This window comes from Panthera pardus, unplaced genomic scaffold (assembly GCF_024362965.1).
Source record: "Panthera pardus isolate Hobbes unplaced genomic scaffold, ASM2436296v1 HiC_scaffold_13, whole genome shotgun sequence".
Taxonomy (NCBI): domain Eukaryota; kingdom Metazoa; phylum Chordata; class Mammalia; order Carnivora; family Felidae; genus Panthera; species Panthera pardus.
This window is the reverse complement of record NW_026526688.1, coordinates 196,774,803-196,797,281: the sequence shown is the minus strand read 5'-3', so window position 1 is coordinate 196,797,281 and position 22,479 is coordinate 196,774,803. Positions and strand designations below refer to the sequence as shown.

Genomic DNA, 22,479 nt, shown 5'->3' with positions numbered 1-22,479 from the left:
TTTTGCAGTCGGGACCCTCGGGGTTTAAATCTCCCTTCCGTTTAAGGATTACACACTCAGAGTTGAGTTTTAAAACACACACGTATTTCTGTCTCTGTGCGTACGGAATAAACATCTATAAATGGATATTGATCATTCAGGAAATAGATGAAGCTTTCAACCTAAGCAAACGTCTACACCATTCGGCGGCTTTTTCACAGCACCTACAAGATGGGAACACGCACACTTTGCAACTTCTCTTTTCTGAGTTTCCGGAGACCCCTTGGCACGTGGGGCCAAGCACACAGCCCCAAGACCATGCTGAAGGCCAACGGTTTAATCCCCTTTATTGTGTGGTTTTGCCCATTGCTGAGCTCAAAAACGGATGCAAGCACTCTTTGAGGCAGAGATGTGTAACGGGGAGCCTCTTGCGGGTATTAACGACTCCTCCAGTCTTAATATTGCTTTGTCCACGCGGAGTCTACGGGGGTTAAAAAAAAAAAGATCCACACTCCGGAACCTGCTGTCAAGAATGGGCGAACCTGAAACCTCCAGAAAATAACAGGGGATATCTCAGTGAAGACAGATCTCACAGTGCAAGTAAAAAATAAATCTGATGGCCACAGCGAGACATTAAAAATTAAAAAGAACAATGAAGAAAAGAGAGGGCAAGAGAGAAGCATAATTGCCATGAAAAACATTTCTTTTTAAAGTAACAAAGGAATATATAGATCTTGCAACGAATATAACACAGACAGCTATTTTGAGTCGGGGCAAGTTAATCATATTCAAAAAAGACAGGGTCTCCAGATTTCTGTGTGTTTTTTTTTGTTGTTTTTTTTTTTTTTTTTTTTTTTGCAGTGAAATAGTTTAGTTCCTTCATATAGAGACATATTACACAATGTTAACAACCATGAAAAACAATACAAAATGCCCTCAATTTACCAAGTAGAAAAATATAACTAGTATATATGGCAATTGTGAATCTAATACTGTACAGAAGTAATTTATGGACTTTACAAATAAATTATAGCTTAAATGCCCTTTTAAAATTCTCCTTTTTCTCTCTCTCCCCCAGATGTACACCGGAACTTACAACGGGAAAGGTTCCGAGCCTCACTTTATTGCTAATCAGTGCCAGTCAAATGTCCGGCCGACAAGCTCGAAGAATTTCTTATTTGGCTCGTGAAAGTATTCGTGCAGTTTAGTGAGGAGTCTGGGGTCCACTCGGGGGTGCGCCCGGCCTTTGGACTCGTGCAAGCAGCGGTCCCGGCCGCTGTCCCGCAGGCAGTAAAAGCCCTTGGTTTTGTTAAAGTAGAAGTTCGAGGCGTTGATCTGCGGCGACAGCTTCAGGAACCGCTCGACCTTCTGGATCTCGGGGAAGGGGTCCCTGATGAGGCGGTCGCCGTCGACGATGTGGATGCGGCGCAGCGGGAAGAAGCGCAGCCAGTTGTGCAGGTGCACGTGGTAGAGGCTGCGGTTGAGCGCCTTGTAGCCCACGTTGAGCCGGCCGTCGCGCACCAGGAACTCCTCGATGGACGGGTAGGGCTTGCGCTTCTGCACGTGGTTGTAGAACACTTGGGTGTAGTCGGACAGCACGCGCTCGGACGGGTCGCGCAGGATGAGCAGCAGCCGGATGCCCGGGTTCATGCTGTGGACGCGCTCAGGCACTTTGGGCGACGTGAAGTACGCGGGGGTCTTCTCCACCGTGAGCTGCTGCGGGGACGAGAAGGGCATCTGGCCCCGGTACCAGCCCAGGCCTTGGCTGTAGTGCTCCTCCCAGTCGAAGAAGTGGACCTCGTTCTCGGCGGCCGCCACGTCGGGGTGCAGGCTGAGCATCTCCAGCAGCGCGCGCGTGCCGCCCTTGCGCACGCCGATGATGATGGTCTGCGGCAGCTGCTGCGCCGAGCCGTTGGGGGGCGCGCCGTCCCGGCCGTCGCCCTGGACGGTGGCCGCTCTGCGCGACAGCTCCGGCTGGCCCGGCTCGGCCCCCGGCGCGGCGGCGGCGGCGGCGGCGGCGGCGGGGCGGGAAGGCACGGGCTGCAGCTGGGCCACCAGGAGCACGGCGCCCAGGAGCAGCGCCGCTGTGCTGGACACCATGGTGGCTTCACTGGGCCGGGCGCCGCTGGGTCATGAAGCGCTGCCGCGGGGAGAGCCTCCCGATCAGTGGCACATGGGTGTCGCGGGCCGCCAGTTACTAGGAAACAAAGGGGGGAGATGTTAACCCCAAACGCACGCAGGCCTTCGTGGAGCTGCCAATGCCGTGTGATCCCGGGCAAGGCGGTCACCTCCCTACCTCCCTGGGGCTCCCCCCGTTTCTTTACCCCGTAAGGCAGGGCCGGTGGCAAACACTTCCTGTCTGAGGGGCCGGATGGGAAAGGTTTTCGGTTTTGCGGGACACAGGCTGGACGAGGGCCCCAGGTATGCCCGTTTGGCTCCAGAGGCCACAGACAATTTGCAGAGGAATGGGCGTGGCTGTGCTCCAATGAAACTTTATTCAGGATGCTGGAATCTGAATGTCGTTATCATTTTCATGCATCACTTTTGAGTTTCTCAACAACTGTTTTCCACAATCTGTATGCTCAGCTCTCTGCACAGACACGGGGACAGATCTGGCCCTGCGGTCAGAGCTTGCCCAGCCTCTGCTGTAAAGGAAAGGGCCGGAAAGGTCTTTTGGACCTCAGCAAACATCAGTGAAATACCTCCTACCTGCCAGCCCCAGGCAGTGGAGCTGGTGACATAAAAAGCAGACGCTGTTCCTGACCCTTGCCACCCCCCAGGGGCTCCTGATCTAATAGGGCAGGTGAACCTGTATGGAAGACTGAATGATTAGATCTATTTTTTTTTTTAAGGTTTATTTTTGAGAAAGAGAGAGAGAGAGGGCAGGGCAAGGGCAGAACGAGAGAGGGAGAGAATCCCAACCAGGCTCTGTGCGGACAGCCGTAGGCCTGGTACAGAGCTCGAACTCCCAAACTCCAATATCACGACCTGAGCCGGACGCTCAACCGACTGAGCCACCCGGGTGCCCCGACTAGTCCCGATTCTTTTACGCCTCCTCTCTCTGCATCCAGCTCTTGCTACGGCCTCACCATGTGGTGGGGTGTGCTCCCCGACGATTTGATTTGGGTCTGGCCAGCGGCCCGTGAGCGGAAATGACAACGTGCCGGTGGCCAGCCTAGGCCTTGAGAAGCTTTGCGTGTTGGCACTTGCCCTCTTGCTACTTCGGCCATGACCACGAGAAGAATGCCCGCCGGCCAGCCGCTGGGCCCCAGAGGATGATGGGAGACACGTGTAGCAGAGCCCCCACACCAGTCCACCGTGCACAGCACAGCCATCCTGGCTCGAGTGACAATGCATCACCGTGGCCGTAAGCCACTGACTTGTGGGGTGGTTGGCACCGCAGCATAAATTTGGCAAAGGCTAACTGGCATGACCTGGCTGCAGGCGTCAGTGCTGGATGTGCTCCGATTATAGTTTGCGCAGGGCAGCGTGTGGACACAGGTCCGCTCATTTTGCCTGAAACGACTGGGGACGGCTTCCCGGGAGAGGAAGTGTTTGAAGCGAGCCCAGAGGGACAGACAGGTAGGCCGGCTGGAAAGAGCAAAACTCCTTCCTGGGTGCAAGGCCGTTCTGCTCATCAAGTGGTTTTACGCTCTGCTCAGTTGATTGGCACCTTGACCCGACAGTTACAAGGTGGGAAGGAACGGCAGGTACCGAGAGGAGTCTTACCCAAGGACACAAGAATTTAGTCCGCTGCAAAATTCATAGCCCCCGTTCAAAACTCTGAACGCAGGGCTCTCTTTGCACAAACTGCCTGCCTTCTCTTCACCTGAGATTTATGACCCTTAGGCACTGAAGTCCCACAAGGACACAGCCACTGCTGGGCGAAATGGCAAGGGGTTCCCCAAAACAAGAGGACTCATGTCCATGTTTCAGGGAGCTGATAAACAACAATCATCAAGAGGCGTTTGACCATCTTCCAGAAAAAGGGCATTGGAAGCTCTTGTCTGAACACAGTTAAGGAAAGGTTAGTGACAGGCCTGCCTTGGGGACTATGGGGATTATAGAGCTAGTAAACGTGTTCTCCACCGAAAGGGTCCGTCATATTCTTTATGCCAGGTTTAAAATCCACTTTAATAGTTTAACACTGTGTCCAGAATGGATAAATGAAGAATTTCTATGGTCTTCTATTTTTATAATCAAACCTATCGAATTCCCTGCCTCAGAGATCAACTCTATTAACTGCTTTGAAAAATGTGTATTAAAATGTATTAACTTAAAAAAGCAATTAAAAACTGGAAACGTGTAGGGGCGCCTGGTGGCTCAGTCGGTTAAGCGTCTGACTTCGGCTCAAGTCAAGATCTCTGCGGGTCTCGAGCCCCGCATCAGGCTCTGTGTAACAGCTCAGAGCCAGAAGCCTGTTTCAGATTCTGTGTCTCCCTCTCTCTCTTCCCCTCTCATGCTCTGTCTGCCTCTCCCTCTCTCAAAAATAAACCAACATTAAAAACTGGAAATGTTTAGAGAATCACAGAGCACTTGAGAGGGGACCTTCAAGATCAGTTGACCTAATTATTTAGGGGGGGAAAAAGAGAGAGACAAAAAAACGTTTAAGGAGAGATGACCAGGCAAGATGTTGGTGCAGAATGTTCTACTGATTGAATGATGTCAAGTGAGTGGAAATTTTGCTTACCGAGCAAATGCTTTAGTACGTTTCAGTCAAATTTCATTTCCTTCTCAATGTGGGACTGACCCATATATGGATGGATCCCGCTGTGCTTGCCTTTCACGTGTCTGGGGTATACGTGTATGCCCGCGCATATGCATACTTGTATATGTCTGTACATATATGCATGCGCTCACATGCGTGGGAGCCCGTGGGAGCCCATGTGCACGGGGTGAGGTAGGTGAAACGCAGGAGAGAGTAACTACTCCACACTAGATCGTTCCACTCTTAGTGATGAGTGCTGCTGACCCCATCCCATACCTCTGGATTCGGACTCAGGAAGCAACCACACACCCCAGTCCTTCCACACCTAAGGGACAGAATCAGGGGCCAGATCTGAAATTCAGATTTTCTAAGTATTCACGCTTTTCTTTCGCTATTATGAGGCATCCTGCTTAGTACAGTGTACATCTGAGTTTTTTTTTTTTTTTTCCCTAAAGGGGGAATTACCAACAGCAGAGGAGAAGCTAAATATATGTCTGTGTGTGTGTGTGTGTGTGTGTGTGTATATATATATATATATATATATATATATATATATAACCTGGGCAGTTAGTAGTCTAAAAACTCCTCACTTCTACTTTAATACTTTCTAAAAATGTATTTACTTATGTCTAAAGTCTTGTACATTCCAAAAATATTTGAGGTAGATAGGAAAAAAAATTAGCTAAAGTCTCATACACGTATGCTATATATATAGAGGGAGAAAAGCATGTATATGTATGAGCTATATACATATGTATAGCATGTATATGTATGGAACTTTAGCTAAGTGTGTAGATACACACACACACATATATATGGACATCTAAATACATATATAATATATTACACACACACAGTGGCCACTGTGAGACAACTTTCTCGTGTAGTAGTTTGGTAATTTGAACTCAGAGGCACAGCCAGAATTTCTGGGCCTCTAAGTAACACTCTTGGAAAAGAGAAGACCTTCCAGGTCAGGTGAACCTGTAAGCGAGGACATCGGAGCCACACTGATCCTGCCAACGGGATTGTGCACATCAGAGCACATGAGGGCCACAGCGAGGAGGCCCAAGATGGCTTGTCTAAGGTCACAGAGAAAATCAGGCCTAGACCTCATGGTTCCAGCATTCCAGTGCTGTTCTCTTTCCGCTATTGTTGCTGTCTCCCTAGCATGTGGCCTTAACAGGTAATAATGGTAAAGTCTTGGGCATCCTAAAGAGGAAAGGCCCTCAAAAATCTAGTCAACAGTGACAAAGTCCCAGGCCACCTCCTCCAGAATCAGCTGACACACAGGGTAGGAACAGAACAGCATGAGGTCAAACTCATGTGTTCCCTTCAGTAGAGGAGTCGAAAGGAATCAGCCAGACTGTAGGGTCAGGAACCTTGTCTCTAGGTTGGATTTATTCAAAGTGACTTAACCTGTCTTAGCCTCAGTTTCCCCATATGTAAAATGGTAATAACTGTACCCACCTGAAATGATTTCCTTGAGACTGAAATGAGGTGATCTGTATCAACAAGCCCCGTCCATTAGAAATATGAACGTGAGCCACGTATGCCCTCGTTCATTTATCAAACAAATATCTAAATTTATTGAACGTATGCTACCTATCTGATATTTTAGTGAAGTTACGAGAGTAACTTTCCGTTTTTACCAATACCTTCTCCCCTCCGTAATGCCAAACAGCACCTCCCCCTAGTAGCTGTGCAGGATATAGATGATAGAAATAAACGTAGAACACACAGGTTTATTACATTTCCAGAAAAATTCCATTATTTATAGGCAATCAAGCGGCGCTCATGAAGGTAACAGTCACCCCTCCTAAAGGTGACAGGGACCATTTATTTAGACATCCCTGACAGTCACATCTTGCCCTAGGACAAAGCATCTATTATTAGAGCTTTTATTGTAAGTGTTCAAATGACCCAGGAGCCACACTAAAATTTTAAACTTTCAGGAGCCACATTCAAAAACAAATATTTTTATGTTCTCTAAAACGCTATCACTTCAACACTAATTCCTACATAATATTAAGGGGATACTTTCCACCTCTTTTGTATGAAGTCTTCAGAATCTAGTGTGTGTCCATTTATTTACTCCTACAGCACGTCGCAAGGCGACACGTGACTGGTAGCAGCCGAGGTGGCCGCTCAGAAGTTCACAGCGCTGAGTAGGACTGCAATTTAAGCGAAGAAAGTGCTCTCTGAAAGTCAGATTCCCTCCCCCACCCCCGCAATGCCCCACTCACGAAGTAGGAGGAGGGCAAGTTGGAACTTTTAGGCAGCACAGAGATGAACTGATCATCCTCCCTCCAGAAGTGAACTAACGAATATTGAGCAAATGGAACCTTCTAGAAATTTGGAGCCCTGAGCTGGCATGGGCAGGGACAAGAATGCTCCACGGCACCTGGAACCCAGGCCACCTGCCTTGCCAAAAGCAATGACGGCAGCTCCCATTTGCAGTACCTGCTACTGAACAGACCCTGGGCTGGCATCGTCCCACACTGGGCCCCCGCGATGTTCACTGCAAATCTTCACCAGAACTGATCTCACTACAAGAAAGAGATCAGAGAAGTTCAGTGGTTTGTCCAGAACGGTCGAGGCTGAATGCGGATCCAAACTCAGTCTGAGCAGGCAAAGCCAGGGATGTCACTGTCCCTGTCACTCCCCGGCGATGCCTGGAGTGAGGGTACGAGTAGTTCCTGGCCCTGACGGAATGCTTCCCTGGTCCTGTTGAACATTCGTGCCAGGTAACGACCCTTTGATGAGGGACAGGATTTCATGGAAGGATGAACAAAACAAACCCTCTCTTTCCTTTTGTAGATGGGTTAGAAGTTCCCAAAGAGAGATCCAGCCCCCTCTCTGTTCACTCCCCTTTATCAAGGACACAGTGATCAATCAAGCCCTGAGCTACGGAAATTCAAAAGACGAGTCCTTCCCATCAGCAACACGAAGCTTCCTTGGGCCCCCCGTGAAGGTGCTGACCACCTGCCAGGGACGGGAGGCACGAGGAGAGCCCACGGGATTTCTCAGATGGAGGTCTCCTGGTACCTGAAATTAAATCCAAATTCCTTTCCAGGCCTGGGGATTCCCCCAGGATGGGAGCTGCCGGTCTGTCCCTCTGGCCTCAATCTGCTCCTTCAGGCCACACTCCCACCTTGCTGACCTTTCGGTTCCTGTGAACACTCTGAGCTCCCGCCAGCTCTGGGCGCTGGCATTTGCCGCTCCCTCTTTCCAGGATGCTGGGTCCCAAGGCTTTCTGGGGCTGGTTCTTTCCTGCCGATTAGCTTTTATTTCAAACACTGGCTTTCCCTGCAACACGGGCCCGCCTGCTCTCTTGTAACCATATTCTCTCCCATCACCCGGTTTCGTATTCCTCATGTACTAGCCCAACCTGGATATGCTTGTTTATGGTCTGGTCTGCCCCTCCACCCGAGAATACCAATTTCAGAGCCCCCCATCGGTGTCCTGATGCTTTCTCTCTGCTGCCATCCCCCCAGGGCCTGGCACGATTTCTGTGCACAGACCTTATTTGCTAAATGAACATATCGACGGCAGTGCAAGGTTAAGCGAATGGCCCAAGGTACTGAGAAAGGCTTTTAATTCACTAGAAAGACAGACTGAACAGTTTGTCCGTGAAAAAGACTGTGTCAAACGGTAGTGAGGTTTTCAACCTGAGAGAGTCAGGCAGGAGCCAGGTATTGAAAGGGGGACTCAAGATTTCTCATGGCGACTGGACGAGATCACCTGAGAATCTAGAAAATATTTTAATTAAAAAAGGGGGGGGGGGAGGATGCAGCGAAATAACCCTTGGAAATATTTTAATTTTTCTCCTTAAGTCTTCTCATTACATAATTCACATCATGACCTAGATTTCAAATGTAATTAACTACAGTATATTCCCCGACTCCCACCACTGCCACGTATCTGTGGATAAAGTGGAATAACGAGAATATTCCACGAGAGGGAAGTTTAACGCGTCGGAAATAGTGCTGCCCGCAAGCCCTCTGTCTGCCCTGTATCTTCCCAGCCCCTCAACAGAAACTAGTCGTGCATCTGGCACAGACCAGAAGCTTCTCTAGGATAACAGGGATTCTCAGAACAGTCAACCACGAGTGTTTTCCGGGATTTAGCAAAAGGGTTGGAAAGGAAGACATTTCTTACTTGGTGCCCACTGGGTGCCAGGTGGTGAGCACCAGTGTATAAATCATCTCTTCCGATACTCGCAGCAAAACTGAGCAGTGGTTATGCTAATTTTACCTGACTTCTCTGAAGCAACGAAAAGGTAACGTGCAGTACTGGGAAAGCAAAGGAGCTGTTGCAATGGGGCAGATCCGGGCTGGTTTGCCTACAGCTCTCTGAACTCAAGTGTCTTTACCTGTCTGGGACTCAAAATGCCATTCTGCAAAATGGGTGCAATCTACTTCCATATGATGAAATCAAATCACCCGGGCCAAATATACAGCACAGGGGAGGCGTTCAACAAATGCGAGTGGCCTGCCTTTCTCCCTAGGAAACGTATGGAAACACGCTATTCAGGTTAGAAGACCTTCTCAAGGTCACAGACGCCGGGGGTGTGAGAACTAACACTCCGTGGGCCGTCTCTAAAGCCGGTTGTGCTTCTTTTCCTTTGACTTGGGAGGTCTCCCCGTGGGCAGCGGGGAGTGCATTCGGGGCAGAGGGGAGAGCTTACAGGAGAGCATAAGAAGAGTAGACAGGATGGGATCTATGCTACTACCAGACAAGAACAAGCATCCGAGAGTGCTGAGTGATTTAATCTTCTGGAATGTTGGGGCGCCTGGGTGGCTCAGTCGGTTAAGCGTCCGACTTCAGCTCGGGTCATGATCTCACAGTCTGTGAGTTCGAGCCCCGCGTCGGGCTCTGTGCTGACAGCTCAGAGCCTGGAGCCTGCTTCCCATTCTGTGTCTCCCTCTCTCTCTGCCCCTCCCCTGCTCATGCTCTGTGTCTCTCTCTGTCTCAAAAATAAATAAAAACATTAAAAATTTTAAAAAAATCTTCTGGAATGTACTGAAGCCTCAGTAAGACAGTTTGAACAACAGAACTGTCATTTCCGCATTCAACCAAAGTTCCGGGCAATCAACAGCGAAGGTTTTTCGTTCATCTTTAGGAGTCAACAACGTCTTCACTTTCACCTTTAAGCAACTCCTTAAGGGCACGTTGCGATGGTGTCGAATTTCCATCCTTGGCAGATCATCTTGGAAAGCAAGAAAGAGGAAGGAGATTCGGCTTGCGCCTGTCAGTCTATGAAAGGACAGTGATATCTCAAGACTTCCATAAATATTTATTTTCTTGAAATTGCCTGCGCATGACACTCTTCAACAAATGTTGACACTCACTTTTGTTCAGATTTACTTATGGTAATTGCTGAGAGGCCTACCTCACGTGGGGTGGAAAGGGTTCAAGGCAGAAAGGACCCAAGGTCAGTCCACATAATGTAAATAAGTTTCCGTGGGTCACATTTACCTGGGGAAAGGAAGGGTCACTGGCCCCATTCTCCCCCCGAAACACAAGAGGACTTTTCGAACACTGCCTCCTCCGGCCTTTCTACGCCTCCTAGCATCCACAGCAGCGCTGGGAGTTTCCATATTTACAAAAGGCTACCAGGATAATGCACAAAATTCTGCAGGAGTCAAGGAAGAAGCTATCTGGGCAAGCCAGGGAGGGCAAGGGGTTTGGGGCCAGAGGATTTCAACGATAGTGTTGTTTCTAGGCCTCTGAGAACTCCACGGTATCATGAGGCTGACAAATGCAACCTGTCCCATAGGAAGTCTGAAGCCAACCCACACAACGTTCTTCTCCAAACGAGACGAGATATCAGGGTGGAAGGACCTTCGTGAGGAGCGGCCGGTGTGGGGTGAGTAGAGCATCCTTCCCAGGAGCCCTGGGTGCCCCACTGCAATTGCCTAGCACAGGGCTTTCCAAAGGCAGACGTGCCCACCGGTCCCCCGGAGATCTAGTTCAAAATGCAGACTCGAATGGAAGGGGTCTGAAGAGAGGCCCAAGAGTCTATGTTTCTAACCAGCTCCCAGGGAAACCGGCCTGCCCACCCTCAGCCCTTAGAATGGCAAGGACTCTGTGAGCTCCAAATGCTCATGCCCATTCAGGTTCAGATCCTGATTGCTCTGGCTTTGGGTGGGGTGGGGGGGCAATTTTCCTCTGGTGTTTGTTTCTTACTATTGTTGGGGCAGTTTGTTTTTAATACCGGGATTTTAACAACTGTGGCAGACGAACTAGAGAGGGATCGGTCCGGCCACAGAGGTAGAATTATCTGTAGAGCAGGGTGGAGGGGCCACGCTGGAATGAACAGAGGATTCAGACCCAAAAACCCCGGCTCACATCTCTGCTCTGTGATTCCAAACCTCCAAGACAGCCCTGAAACTTGGGAGCCTCAGATAGAAGGCACTGGCTCCATATAGTAATTGCAAGGATTAAATCAAACACCCTATGTGGATGCTGAGAATGTTCCCATATTGCCTGGCCCATGGCAAGCCCTCAAATCATGGTAGCTATTCTGGTCCCTAAAAATAAAAAAAAAAAAAAAAAAAAAAAAAAAAAAGGCGGCTGTGTGGTATAAATGGGATCTGGAGATGATAATTAGTCAAACACATTTGTTCATGATCCAAAGTACTGCGGTGACTCAACCAGGCAGGGGCTCAAGGAAGAAAGGACAATGGCAGGTAGAAAGGCTCCAGCTCTCTGTGACTGAAGGGGTGTGCGGTGTAAATGCCCCCCTTGGTAGATCCCGAACAGCCAGGTGAGTGCAGCGGTGAGGCCCCGGGGAGGGAAGAGGGAGGAAGAGACACTCAACATGTTTAATCTGCGTGGCTGTGCACAGAAGGCAGCAGTGACCTAAATAAATCCTTCATTAGAGGCAGAAACACACTGGCACAGGCAGTGCTCGGCAGAGCTCTGTGACAGGAGGGCGGACGGGGCCTCTCTTATTACTCGGTGCAGCTGAGTGGAAAAGGGGCCGTGCTGGCAGACAGAAGACGGGAGACGGGCCTCCTCGGTGTACCTGGGTGTGCGCAGCGTCAGGCCAGGGGGGACCCAACCTCCCGACAGGGGCCATCTGATGGGGGGGGTGGGCATGGCTGGGCCCCATAGATGGGGACAGCCATGAATCCCTAACATGTCCCCAGAAAAGACACACAGGGCGTCCGCGGCCAAAGGGCCATCTGCCATCATCCTGTCCCACCCTTATCCCGGCAGAAGGGGTCGGTAGGGTAGGGGGAGCATGAGGACCCCAAGGTCAAACACGCAGGGGGCTAAACTGAATTGGAAATCCAGGTCTCCCGACTCCTACCCCACTGGATCCCAGAGACATGGAAATCGAGGCTTGTCTCGTGCTGGGGCAGCGAACGTTAGAATAATTTGCTGCTGAAATACACATGAGCACAGCAAAGGACATCCTTCCCCTAGACGAGCAAGGCGGAGGGAGGATTTATCTCATTTCTTGAGCCAGCTTGTACGGATGGCGTCTCTGTCTCCCCTCAAAATCCCCACGTTGAAGCCTTCAGCCATGATGGGATGGCATTTGGAGGCGGGGATTCTGGGAGAGAATGAGGTTTCGATGAGGTCATAAAGAAAAGGACCCAAGATGGGGATAGTGACGGGGTAAGAAGGGAGACCGGAGGGGTCTCTCTGCCAAGTGAGGACGCAGCCTGCAAGCCAGGAAGAGAGCTCTCCGCAGGGGCTGAGCCTGGGGACATCATGGTCTTGAACTTGGCAGATGCCAGAACTGTGGAAACGTTTGTTGGTGTTTTAGCGGGTCGCGTATGGCACTTAGTTACAGCTGCCCGAGCCCACCGACACACAGCCCTTACCGGTAAAAGCAAAGACAAGTGGGCTTCCTGGGACCGCTGTGTATTTCCTGGGGTAACAGGTGACATCAAGGGGCAAAGCTGGCTGGACAGTGGGGACTGCAGCCAGCACCCGTGGATGTGATCTATCTTAAAGAGGCAGCAGCTGCCAAATCCCTGGATGCTGGAGAGGAAGGACCCGTGTGACCTGATCTTTGAGGTTTCCAAGATTCAACTGTGAATATTTCCGTGAAGGCTCCTGATTTTCATGAACGTCACAAACAGATATTAGTTGTCAAGTGTGGTGAAGGTCGGGAGGTGGGGAGGCTGATGGGCGAGGCTGCGGAGACTGATGCCTGAGGTCCAGACTCTGCCCAGAGGTGATCACTTGGGCAAGGCACCCACAGTGTTTCTAAAATTGTCCTGAGTTACTGGGGATATAGAAAGAATCTAGCCGCTGTCCTCAAAGCACCCTGCAGAGGAGAAGACAAGCATGGAAGGGAAGTGATCACCACATTCAGTGTGAGCGTAGATGCAGCCACAGTTACACGACAGCCCAGAGGCAACGCTGAGCTGGAACGAGGGCAGGGACGGCCCGGTAGGAGCCCTCGGAAAAGGCAGCCAATGTCCAGGCACCATCTGGGAGGAGACCTGGGGTCCGTTTCTGCACTGGGGCTGCTTCGGAGGTGCAGCCTGTGGGACACGGTGGTAAGGCTGCCCCAGCCGGCAGGCGTGGGGTCCGGAGAGGCGGCAGGCTCAGGGATTTAGAAAGACGGGGAGGGGGAAAAGAGCCTCGGCAATGGAAGGCAGCATCAGGTCCTGAGCCTGAATCCCAGCAGCACCATTCACACGCTCCAGGTGGGGGCGGGTTAACGGAAAATCTTGGAAACTACCGTGCACGTTTGGCCCAAGAGTCCATCTTTCCTTTTGAACGTGCCTGTTCTTGGTTTCACACGATCGTTTAAAAACAGACATTGAAGTGAGCACTTGGCATTGACAGGCACCGTGAAACTCACCAGCGGGTCAATGAGGAAGCCGGTTCTGCCTGAGAGGAGCTGAGGGGAAGCAGGCATGTGGACCATTAAAGCGGGGGGGGGGGGGGGGGGCCGTGGCTGGTTTGGATTTTATACCGGCCGTATTTCCTCCTGTCCTGAATTAAAGTGTTGCTCTTCACGTGATGGCACCGACTAAAGCAACAGCTTGTAGTGTTTTCCCCCACCACACACATTCCCACACGTGACCGTGATTTCCTTCTACCCCTCGCTTGAAACAACTTGAAAAACACTATTCAAGTTGACTAATCCTCTACTCTGAAGCTTTGGGTTCTACGAAACGAGCCAGTATTTCATCTGCCTCTGACGGAAGCATTACGTTCTGTATAAGGAGTTTACTTAAACTGGGAGTTCCTGTCTTATTTTCTCTCTCCCGGAGTGCCCCTGAATGTAGCCAGAACACCTAGACCCTGCCCTTGACCCAACCGTCTCTGTGATCTCTTGTTATCTCGTTTCAGTACCTTCAGATGAAACATCCTACTACACGTTAAGTTAAATCTATCACCACCCGGATGATTCTCTCTGAACGTTGATGCCAAAATGATTTCTATTTTATACTCTTAATATAGTATTTACTTGTTAGGTCTTACAGTATTTGAAACAACCGGGCATCAGGGGAAGACATTCAGAGATCATCGCGACGGGGGAGGCTGGTGGTTCAGAGAGCGGGTTTGAGTCCTGGCTCATCCCTGACTCCCACTGGGTGACCAACAGCGAGTGATGTGGCTGTGTGTGCCTCATGTCCTCCCCTGAAATGTTGGGGTGGTGAGAGCGCCCACTCTGCAGATTGCCATGAGGACGAAAGGGCACGTTACTACATGAAGTGTAGCTTGTGTGTTCGTGTGTGTGCGCACCTGTGTGACAGCTCCAATGAGGAACTGAATTTTCAAGACTTCCTGCTACTCTCACACGCCTTCAAGGCCATTAACGCATTAATGAAGGCAACCCACACCTTGAGGCCCTGCAACCTGCTAGCCCATAGGATGCTTCAGCGACAGGAGTTTCGACAGGCATCGAAACAACAAAACTGGCGGACCCCACGCTGCCTTTCGACTTTGACAACCACCTTCACTTCCCCCACCAACTGGTCTGAACATGCAGACCGGGCTGTGGACTCCAGACTGGCACCCAACTTAAACCAGCAGGCTCATTAGCATCCAATGTACCCCGGAGAAGGAATAGGTTTGACAAGGAACAATAGTTCAAATTAAATGAGGCTTGAAGATCGTGCTGAGATTTCTGGTTTGGCTTTCCATCATTTGTCTTCAAATGCTGAGAGTCATAAAGACTAAGACATTGAATAATGTTGAGTCACTAAACCGGATTCCAAGAGGATTGCCTCTTACCATGACTATCTTCCTTCTTCCCTCAGACACAACCCAGGAGCCTAGGTCATCCACTCAGGACACAGATGCCAGGCCTCCTGCGTGCTGGTCCTCTCGCTGGCATTGCCCAGGGACACGGGAAGATGTGTCCTCTCAGCCCCAAGGGGGCTCACTGTGTAGGGGGCAAGACAGGGAGACAAGCACTTCCAGCCCGATGAGATGTGGGAGGCTATGGGAGGGACACTATTTTAGCAACTTAAAAACCATCCAAGAAGAGGGTAGTTTGGGACATGTTTCATGGAAAACCCCTGAGAAATATTCCGAGGTCTGGTGAGGACAAAAACCAAGTTCAATGCTTTTATTTTTTTTTTTTTTTCTTGAGAGGGAGAGAGAGTGCAAACAGGGGAGGGGCAGAGGGAGGAGAGGGAGAGAGAATCTCAAGCAGGTTTCATGCTGAGTACGGAGTGTGAGACAGGTCTTGATCTCCTGATCTCACCACCCTGGGACCAAGACCCGAGCCAGACTCAAGAGTCAGATGCTTAACCGACTGAGCCACCCAGACACCCTCAAGTTCAATGCTTTTAACTGAGGTTCAGTGTAAAGCAATAACAAGGAAATAGAGAAATGAATGCAGGGGTGAGGGAAGATCAAAGGGAAGATCAAAGCAAGGGAGTTCAGATCTACCAGGATTTAGACCCTGCCTTAGGTATTTGCCCGTGGAAAAGTCACTTTCCTCTCTGGGCCTCAGTTTCCCCACCCAAAGAAATCTTTTTTTATCATCTTGAGTGGCTACAAGAATTAAATGAGAGGGGCGCCTGGATGGCTCAGGCGGTTAAGGGTCCGACTCTGGATCAGGTCATGATCTCGTGGCTCATGGGTTCCAGCCCCGCGTCGGGCTCTGTGCTGACAGCCCGGAGCCTGGAGCCTACTTCCGATTCTGTGTCTCCTTCTCTCTCTACCCCTCCCCTGCTTGCACTCTGTCTCTCTCACTCTCTCGAAAACCAATAAACATGAACAACAAAAAAAAATTTTTTTGGGAAGAATTAAATGAGGTATTGCAGGGGACAACAACAACAACAGCAGCAACCCTGGCCCACCTGTACAGGACAGGTGGATCCTTCCTACACAATCATATTTGCTCAGTCAACGGTGCTTGATGACATCGGCCTGAAGAGAAGCACGAAGGAACGATAATCACAACAATTTCGGTTTTATAACAACGGGTCTGCTTACATAACTGTCACTAGTAATGAGAGAACCACACCCTTCCCAAAGTTGGCAATAAGAAAAAAGCACTCTTGGGTGCAAACAGGAAATTCTGCTGTGTTGATAGCCAGGCAGAGAGATACAGATGACAAGAAAAAAGCAGAATTAAAAGCCTAAAGTGGCTCTTAATCTAATGTTTTTAAAGGACAGCCATTATGAGATAATTAGCCTTTGTGCCATCTTTAGGGAAGGACCATAAAGCACCATTCAAGTAAGAAAAGGCAGCAGGTGAAGCCAATTCTCAACACATGGGGTCGTGGAAATCAGAGGGGCCCGGTGGCCTGTGTCACCAGGATCCTCACGAATGGCTCCCTGCCAACCTACAGCCCTTCTGCCACTTTTGCTGAAATTGACAGTGAAGGAGGGGTAGTTGGGGATCAGCAACGGAGAAGGAGTAGCTGGGGATCAGCCGCGGAGAAGGGGTCGCCGGGGATCAGCAGCCAGCAAGGCAGGCCCCACCCCTCAAGACTGAAAGTGTAAAGAGGTCCCCGGACCAAGGCTGGGCGAGGCTGGGGAGGCTCGTGGGCACACAGCTGTTACCGGAGCTCTACAAAGGACAGGCCACTGGGTGGAGGTGACTCTACCCAGGGAACATCTTCTTGGGACAAAGGAGAGCTGCCCATCTAAGCTCGAGAAATCTGAACGCAAACATCAGCCTCCTCTCCAAGAAACAGAAATATCTCTATTGATAATAATGGCACTTTCGGGGCACCTGGGTGGCTCTGTCGCTTAAGCGTCCGACTGCAGCTCAGGTCATGATTTCACGGTTCGTGAGCTGGAGCCCCGCGTGGGGCTCTGTGCTGTCATCGCAGAGCCCGCTTCCGATCCTCTGGCCGCCTTTCTCTCTGCCCCTCTCCCGCTCACGCTCTCTCTCAAAAATAAGTGAGCTTAAAAAAAATATATGTTTATAATAATGACACTTTCACTTCTCAACTCCACTGGAAACCCTCCCACACCCCTTCTCACCATGCAGGTCCCCACGTTCTTCAGCAATCCTGCATTGATCTCCTGGACCAGGCGCGGGGGGTGCACAGCTCTAGAAGCGGTGGTTTGCCCCGCTCTCCAGGGAAGCTGTTTCCTGAGGGATGCGGCCGAAACAGCAAGTGATAACACTAATGTCACCTGTGTGGGAAGGCACACTCCAGGACAACTGCACAGGCAGGGCCACGCTAGGGTAAGGGAGACGAACACCCCCTCCCCAGGCAGCCCCTCCTCCCTTGGCTGCTCGTCCCAAGTGGGCTGGTGGCAGGCCTCGGTTCACGAAAGTCTCCCAGAGACCTAGAACGACAGAACACCTGCTGTCTCAAACGGCGCACATCACAAGCGAGAGGGGAAGAGAAAATGCACAATGCATGGGCGGTTCTCAAAGCTCTGGGCCAGATGTGACACGCGTCACTTGGCCTCACTGTCCTTGTGCACAGCAAGTCACACGGCCACGCCCACCTCCCAATAGGAAAAGTGCAACCCTCGTGTGTGTCCACGGGGCTACCACACGCACATTTATTCATCACGCAGGGGGGGCAGTGGACGGCGAGGGCATCCAGGACAAGCCTGTGACACGGCCCATAACTGGGGAGGATGGGGAGAGGGCAGCTGGGCACAAGACTGCACAGGCAGAATTCTTGTCCACATTCCTGATTTATCTGGGGGAACGCGGGGTGGTGGTGCTACGGTCTGAATACGAGGCATCGGAAGGAACAGCAAACAGCGAGCGTGAGGCTTGAAAGACGGGAACGTGGACGCCATGCTGCGGGGACTTGAATTTCATTCCTTTTACTATATAAAAAAAACAAAACGGGAAAGCTAGCCTCTGATCACCCACTATGCACGTGAAACCTCCTGTACGAATCACCACATTTAATCCCGACAACCCTGAAACAGAGGGTACTGGGGTCCTGCATTATTTCTTAGGTGCCACCTGCCTGCCGGGCACTGGTTCAGGCTGGTTCCAGGTTTGGGGGCTCTAGACAACACCTCCGTCCTCCTACAGTTTCACCTACTGAAACAGATGAAACATTAAGTAAATAAGTGTATAAACACGCATAATTGAAAATCACGAACAATATGTGACTTCTGCAGAGACTACCTTGCCCAGGGGGATGCCGCCGTGAAGCGAGGCGGCCGGGCACGGACCTCCCCCCGTGTTTCAGAGTCCTGCACTGAAACGCTGATACTGTAAATAATGGGGCTCCTTGGGATGTTCTGCATCGGGGGACAGGGCAGGGACCCGATTATGTTTTTGCGAAGTCTGCTTGGGTCCGGGGGAGAGCTTAACATAGAGAAATACTGCAGATTGCAAATAGCTGTAAAAGTGACGGAGCTGGGGAGGCAAATAAAAGTGAAACCAGAAGAATACAAGATGTGTGTTTCAGCTGAAGACAGCAATAAAAGAGACAGGACGCGGAACAGGATCAATTCCCGGCTACAATGTACAAACATGAGCGTAAGAGTTGCTCAAAGGCAACAGGGACCAATTCAGGGTTACGTAGTTGATGGGCTCCGGCCCCAGTGGGACACCCTCCCACTGTTTCAAATGTCTGTGTGCCTCCGTTTCCTCTTCTGTGATTCTGGCCCGTGGCATGTGACCAAGTTTTTGGCGAATGGGACCTATAGGGGAATCCTGCACAGGCTTTTGAGAAAGATTTCCTTCTCCAATGAAAAGAAGAGAGTCCCCCCACCTTGTTCTTTTTGTAAGAGCAGAACACTGAGAGAGGCCACCCCGGGGACAACATCATGGCCCTCTCACCAGCTGGGGGGGGGGGGGGGGTTCAGCTGGAAGGAGGAGGCAGACTGGAAGGTGAAATACTATCCTTACGGACATTCCTGATCTGCTTTTCAAACAAAATCAGCCTTACCATACAAGAAAAGCTAACCGGGGCCACTCAGTACTGCATTATAGACATTTGGTCTGTACCAGGCTCTCAAATAGGTGTTTTACATGCATCATATAACGCGACTCTCACCTCAAAAGTCCATGAGAAGCATAAACCCAGTGAACAGGTAAGGCAACTATATATAAGGTTTGGAAAAACAAAATCATTTCCCCCAAGTCAAATAATATACTCCTTTCTGGGGCAAAGGGTACCCTTTTGTGCCCAGAGTCACTATGAACTCTAGACTGGCCTGGCCCCAAGGATGCTCTCCCCTTGAGAAAGACTGAGGAGGATGGGTCCATCCCCCATGGAAATGGTGGGTTCCTATGATGTGTGTAGATGGGGCTTAGAGACCAGGGAGGTGTAACCATTTCACAGGGAATAATCAGGCAGAAGAGATGCCCCCTGAAACCCTCTTTACTAAGGGCTGATATTTAATGAAAGGAGATTTAAAGCCAACTCAAGAGTAACAAACTCCCTTGCAGCCAGAGGAAGACGACGAGGGGACCGTGGCCGGTCCCTCCACCAGACAGCACTGGGTCCCCCTGTCTTCAGTCTGTACCTGTGATTTCGTGCTGTCACTGAACTGGAGAGAGGCCCCAGCTTCACCTTTTATATCCCATTCTCCGTTCTTTCCAGGACCACCATTACAGCTGTGTGTCTTTCCCTCAAGGCCATGGACATTCAGTTGGGGTCCTGAGAAGCTTCGGGGAAGGGAGTGGAGGTGGCATTGACTGAAATGACAGCACTGGGATTTAGTCCGGGGCTTCCGAAGACTGCCCCCGTTACAACAGGTCACGGCCTTCCACGTTCTTCAAACTCTGCTGTCTGCTTTTAATGGTTTCTCCGTCCAGGCTGCTTCTCTAGTTCCTTTCTGTCCCCCTCCCTCTTACCCAGGTTCCCTTCCTCTACTCGGTTCCTGCCCTCACATCTCCTTCCTTACCTTCTCTGCATTGCTGCTTCTAATCCCTTGGCCCGGAAAATGAAATAATAAGGTTGGTTTAAATTCTATAAATGAACACTCGAGAAACAAAGAGCAAGAGACTCAGACAGTCTCCCCAGAAAACGACGCATGAGATCAGTCCTGGTCCCTGACATTTCTAGATAGAGCCTGTATTGCTTCCTTCTGTCGCCTTAATAATGGTATCTTTTTTGGTAATGTTAACTGTGAGTCAGGCACTGTGGGATGCTTGCCTTGCTTGTTTGGTTTAATGTGCACTAAGCGATCCTGTGCTGCAATTGTAATTATGCCCATTTTGCAGATGCGGAGACGGAGGCTTAGCGATGAGAAGGAACTGGCCTCTCCTGCTGTTCTGCGGCGAAGAAGCACCTGTTGCTTTGTGGCTGAGAAGCAGAAAAGTGGATTCTAACTAGATCCCTGGCTGGGTAAGCCTGGGTGCTAACTGTTGTGCTGTTTCGCCTATTTTCTGGCCCACGCTGCAGGTAAATAAACACTGCTAGTGAGCAGCTCAGGTTAAATGAAGACTTAGTAATGTTCTAAGAAACAGAAACTAATGACCTGGCCATGGGCAGTATCTCACTACTGAGGAAATCATAAAACTGCTTTGGAACATCCACGTGCAACGGAAGCCTTGTTAATTTCGCTCCCCACCAGGTTATTACCTAAAATGGAAACACAGCATTTTCACTGCCATCCTCAGAGCAACCTACTCCAGCAGTCTTCAGGGAGCTTTCTGACTCAATTTATCACCTGAGGTCATCTGCTGGGAGGAGCGAGTCTGGAAGACCCTGGAACAGTTTTATTAGCTTTGGGTTCGGCGGAAGGGGGAGCAGTGGCAGGTGCGGGTTTTCAAAGCCCGAAGTTTCCTTCAGTGGCCTCAGCGGAGCCCTTGTTTGGACCTTGTCTTTGCAACCCCAGCCCTACGGGAATGTGCTCGGTGCAATATTTGACTGTATCCTGGTGGCCTCACGGGGTTGAAACCCCGTCTTCCAGAAGTTGTTGGGAATAATCTGGTACACACTGTCACCACTTGGGAGAGAATCTGTCTCACTTATTAAATGCACTGAGAGATCTGGTTAGAGCCACAATTCTTTTGCTTCTGTGAGCAAACAAACAAGCTTGCCTTGGATTGAGCCGCTGCTTAGCTCACCAGAGAAAACAACCCCTCCTTTTCTCCTTGGACCACACCCCGGTCCAAGGTCAAGATTACATCACCTTCAATATTACTGTTCTCCCCTCTCTAACTTCTTAGGATTCTAGGACTTTCACCAAAATAATCTCTCAGAACAGTCCCCACGAGAATAGGAACACTTAATAAAATACAGTTCTCCCAGTCAAATTTATATTTCATAAAACAATGGATACTTTTTTAATACTTAGTATCTGGGATACACCTGTACCAAAACATGACAGGTTGCTCAAATTGAAATTTAACTGGATGTCCTATATTTTTACTTGTAAGATCTGGCAACTCTACACAAGAAGAGTATATGTTTTCTGGAGATTTTGCTAGGCATTTTCTAATGGCAATCTCCTGTAATTCTCATTAGAACGTTAACAAAACAGAGGCCCAGAAAACTGTATTTCTCAGGATGACGGTCGGAGAGGGGACATCAGCCATTCAAACAGATGTGACTTCAAAAGCCACGTGCTCTCCACCACAACAGTAACTCCAAAATCGAACCCCAGAAATCTGTCACTGTCACCTTCTCCCTCCTTCCGATCCTGGACGCTGGGGAAAAAATACCTGGTGTAAGACATAATTTAAATAAAGTGCCAGCAAGTTTTCCGAAGGAGACGCCCAGTCCGTGCTCACTCCTCGCCACTCAAGTATTTATTTTTCTGAGCACAGCAAGGCAAGCATGCTTTTCATTTCAGCTGCATCCGCAATCACCTTTCTCCCGCTGTATTTAACTGCTGATACAGGACTCTGATTGACTCTCCTAAACTAAGGAGTGGAGACATTTACATGAAACAGCTTACTGCGCGTGTACCTAATCGGCAGGAATTCTAGGGGAAATTCAACAAGACACAAAATGCATCTCGGAAAGTGCTGAAATGGAAGTTCTTGACAAATAAAAGGAGATGCGAATGTTTTAAATCTAAATATATTTCTTCTTTTAAAGAAAATGCGGGCTCCTCGGTCCTCCAGGGATTTAAGGAGTCTCCACCTTGGGCCATCTGCTCACTGCAGGTGGGGAATCATGGCTGCAAATCTGGGATCTGCCTCCCTCGTTCTGGGGATCTAAGAAAAGTTGCCTCAATTCCAGACCTCAGTTTCCTTAAATAAAAAAAAAAAAAAAAAAAAAAAAAAAAAAAAAATGAAGATGCTAAGAGCTCTCCGGCTCTCCGGCTCCCTTGAAGGGCTGGGTGCAGGAAAAACAACAACAACCAAAAAACAAAAAACAAAGGAGAATATGGGTATTATCACTCTACATAGAAGTAAGGAATTATCAGTGTCATGATTTTCTTTTTTTTCCCCATTTTTTAATTCTTTTTAA

At 49.8% G+C, this 22,479-nt stretch overlaps 1 protein-coding gene across 3 annotated transcripts in view; it reads right to left on the bottom strand.

The window, feature by feature from the left end:
* Positions 1 to 309: 309 nt before the first annotated feature.
* Positions 310 to 22,479, bottom strand: part of HS3ST1 (heparan sulfate-glucosamine 3-sulfotransferase 1) — a 29,663-nt gene continuing 7,493 nt past the window's right edge. For 2 of the 3 annotated variants that reach the window (XM_019453691.2, XM_019453692.2), the window contains exon 2: positions 310 to 2,176. In XM_019453691.2, coding sequence (XP_019309236.2) covers positions 1,111 to 2,079 — 969 coding nt within the window. In that variant the 5' untranslated portion in view covers positions 2,080 to 2,176 and the 3' untranslated portion in view covers positions 310 to 1,110. Of the gene's footprint in view, positions 2,177 to 17,110; positions 17,315 to 22,479 lie in introns of those variants that run through there. The other variant, XM_019453693.2, reaches the window with a different exon arrangement.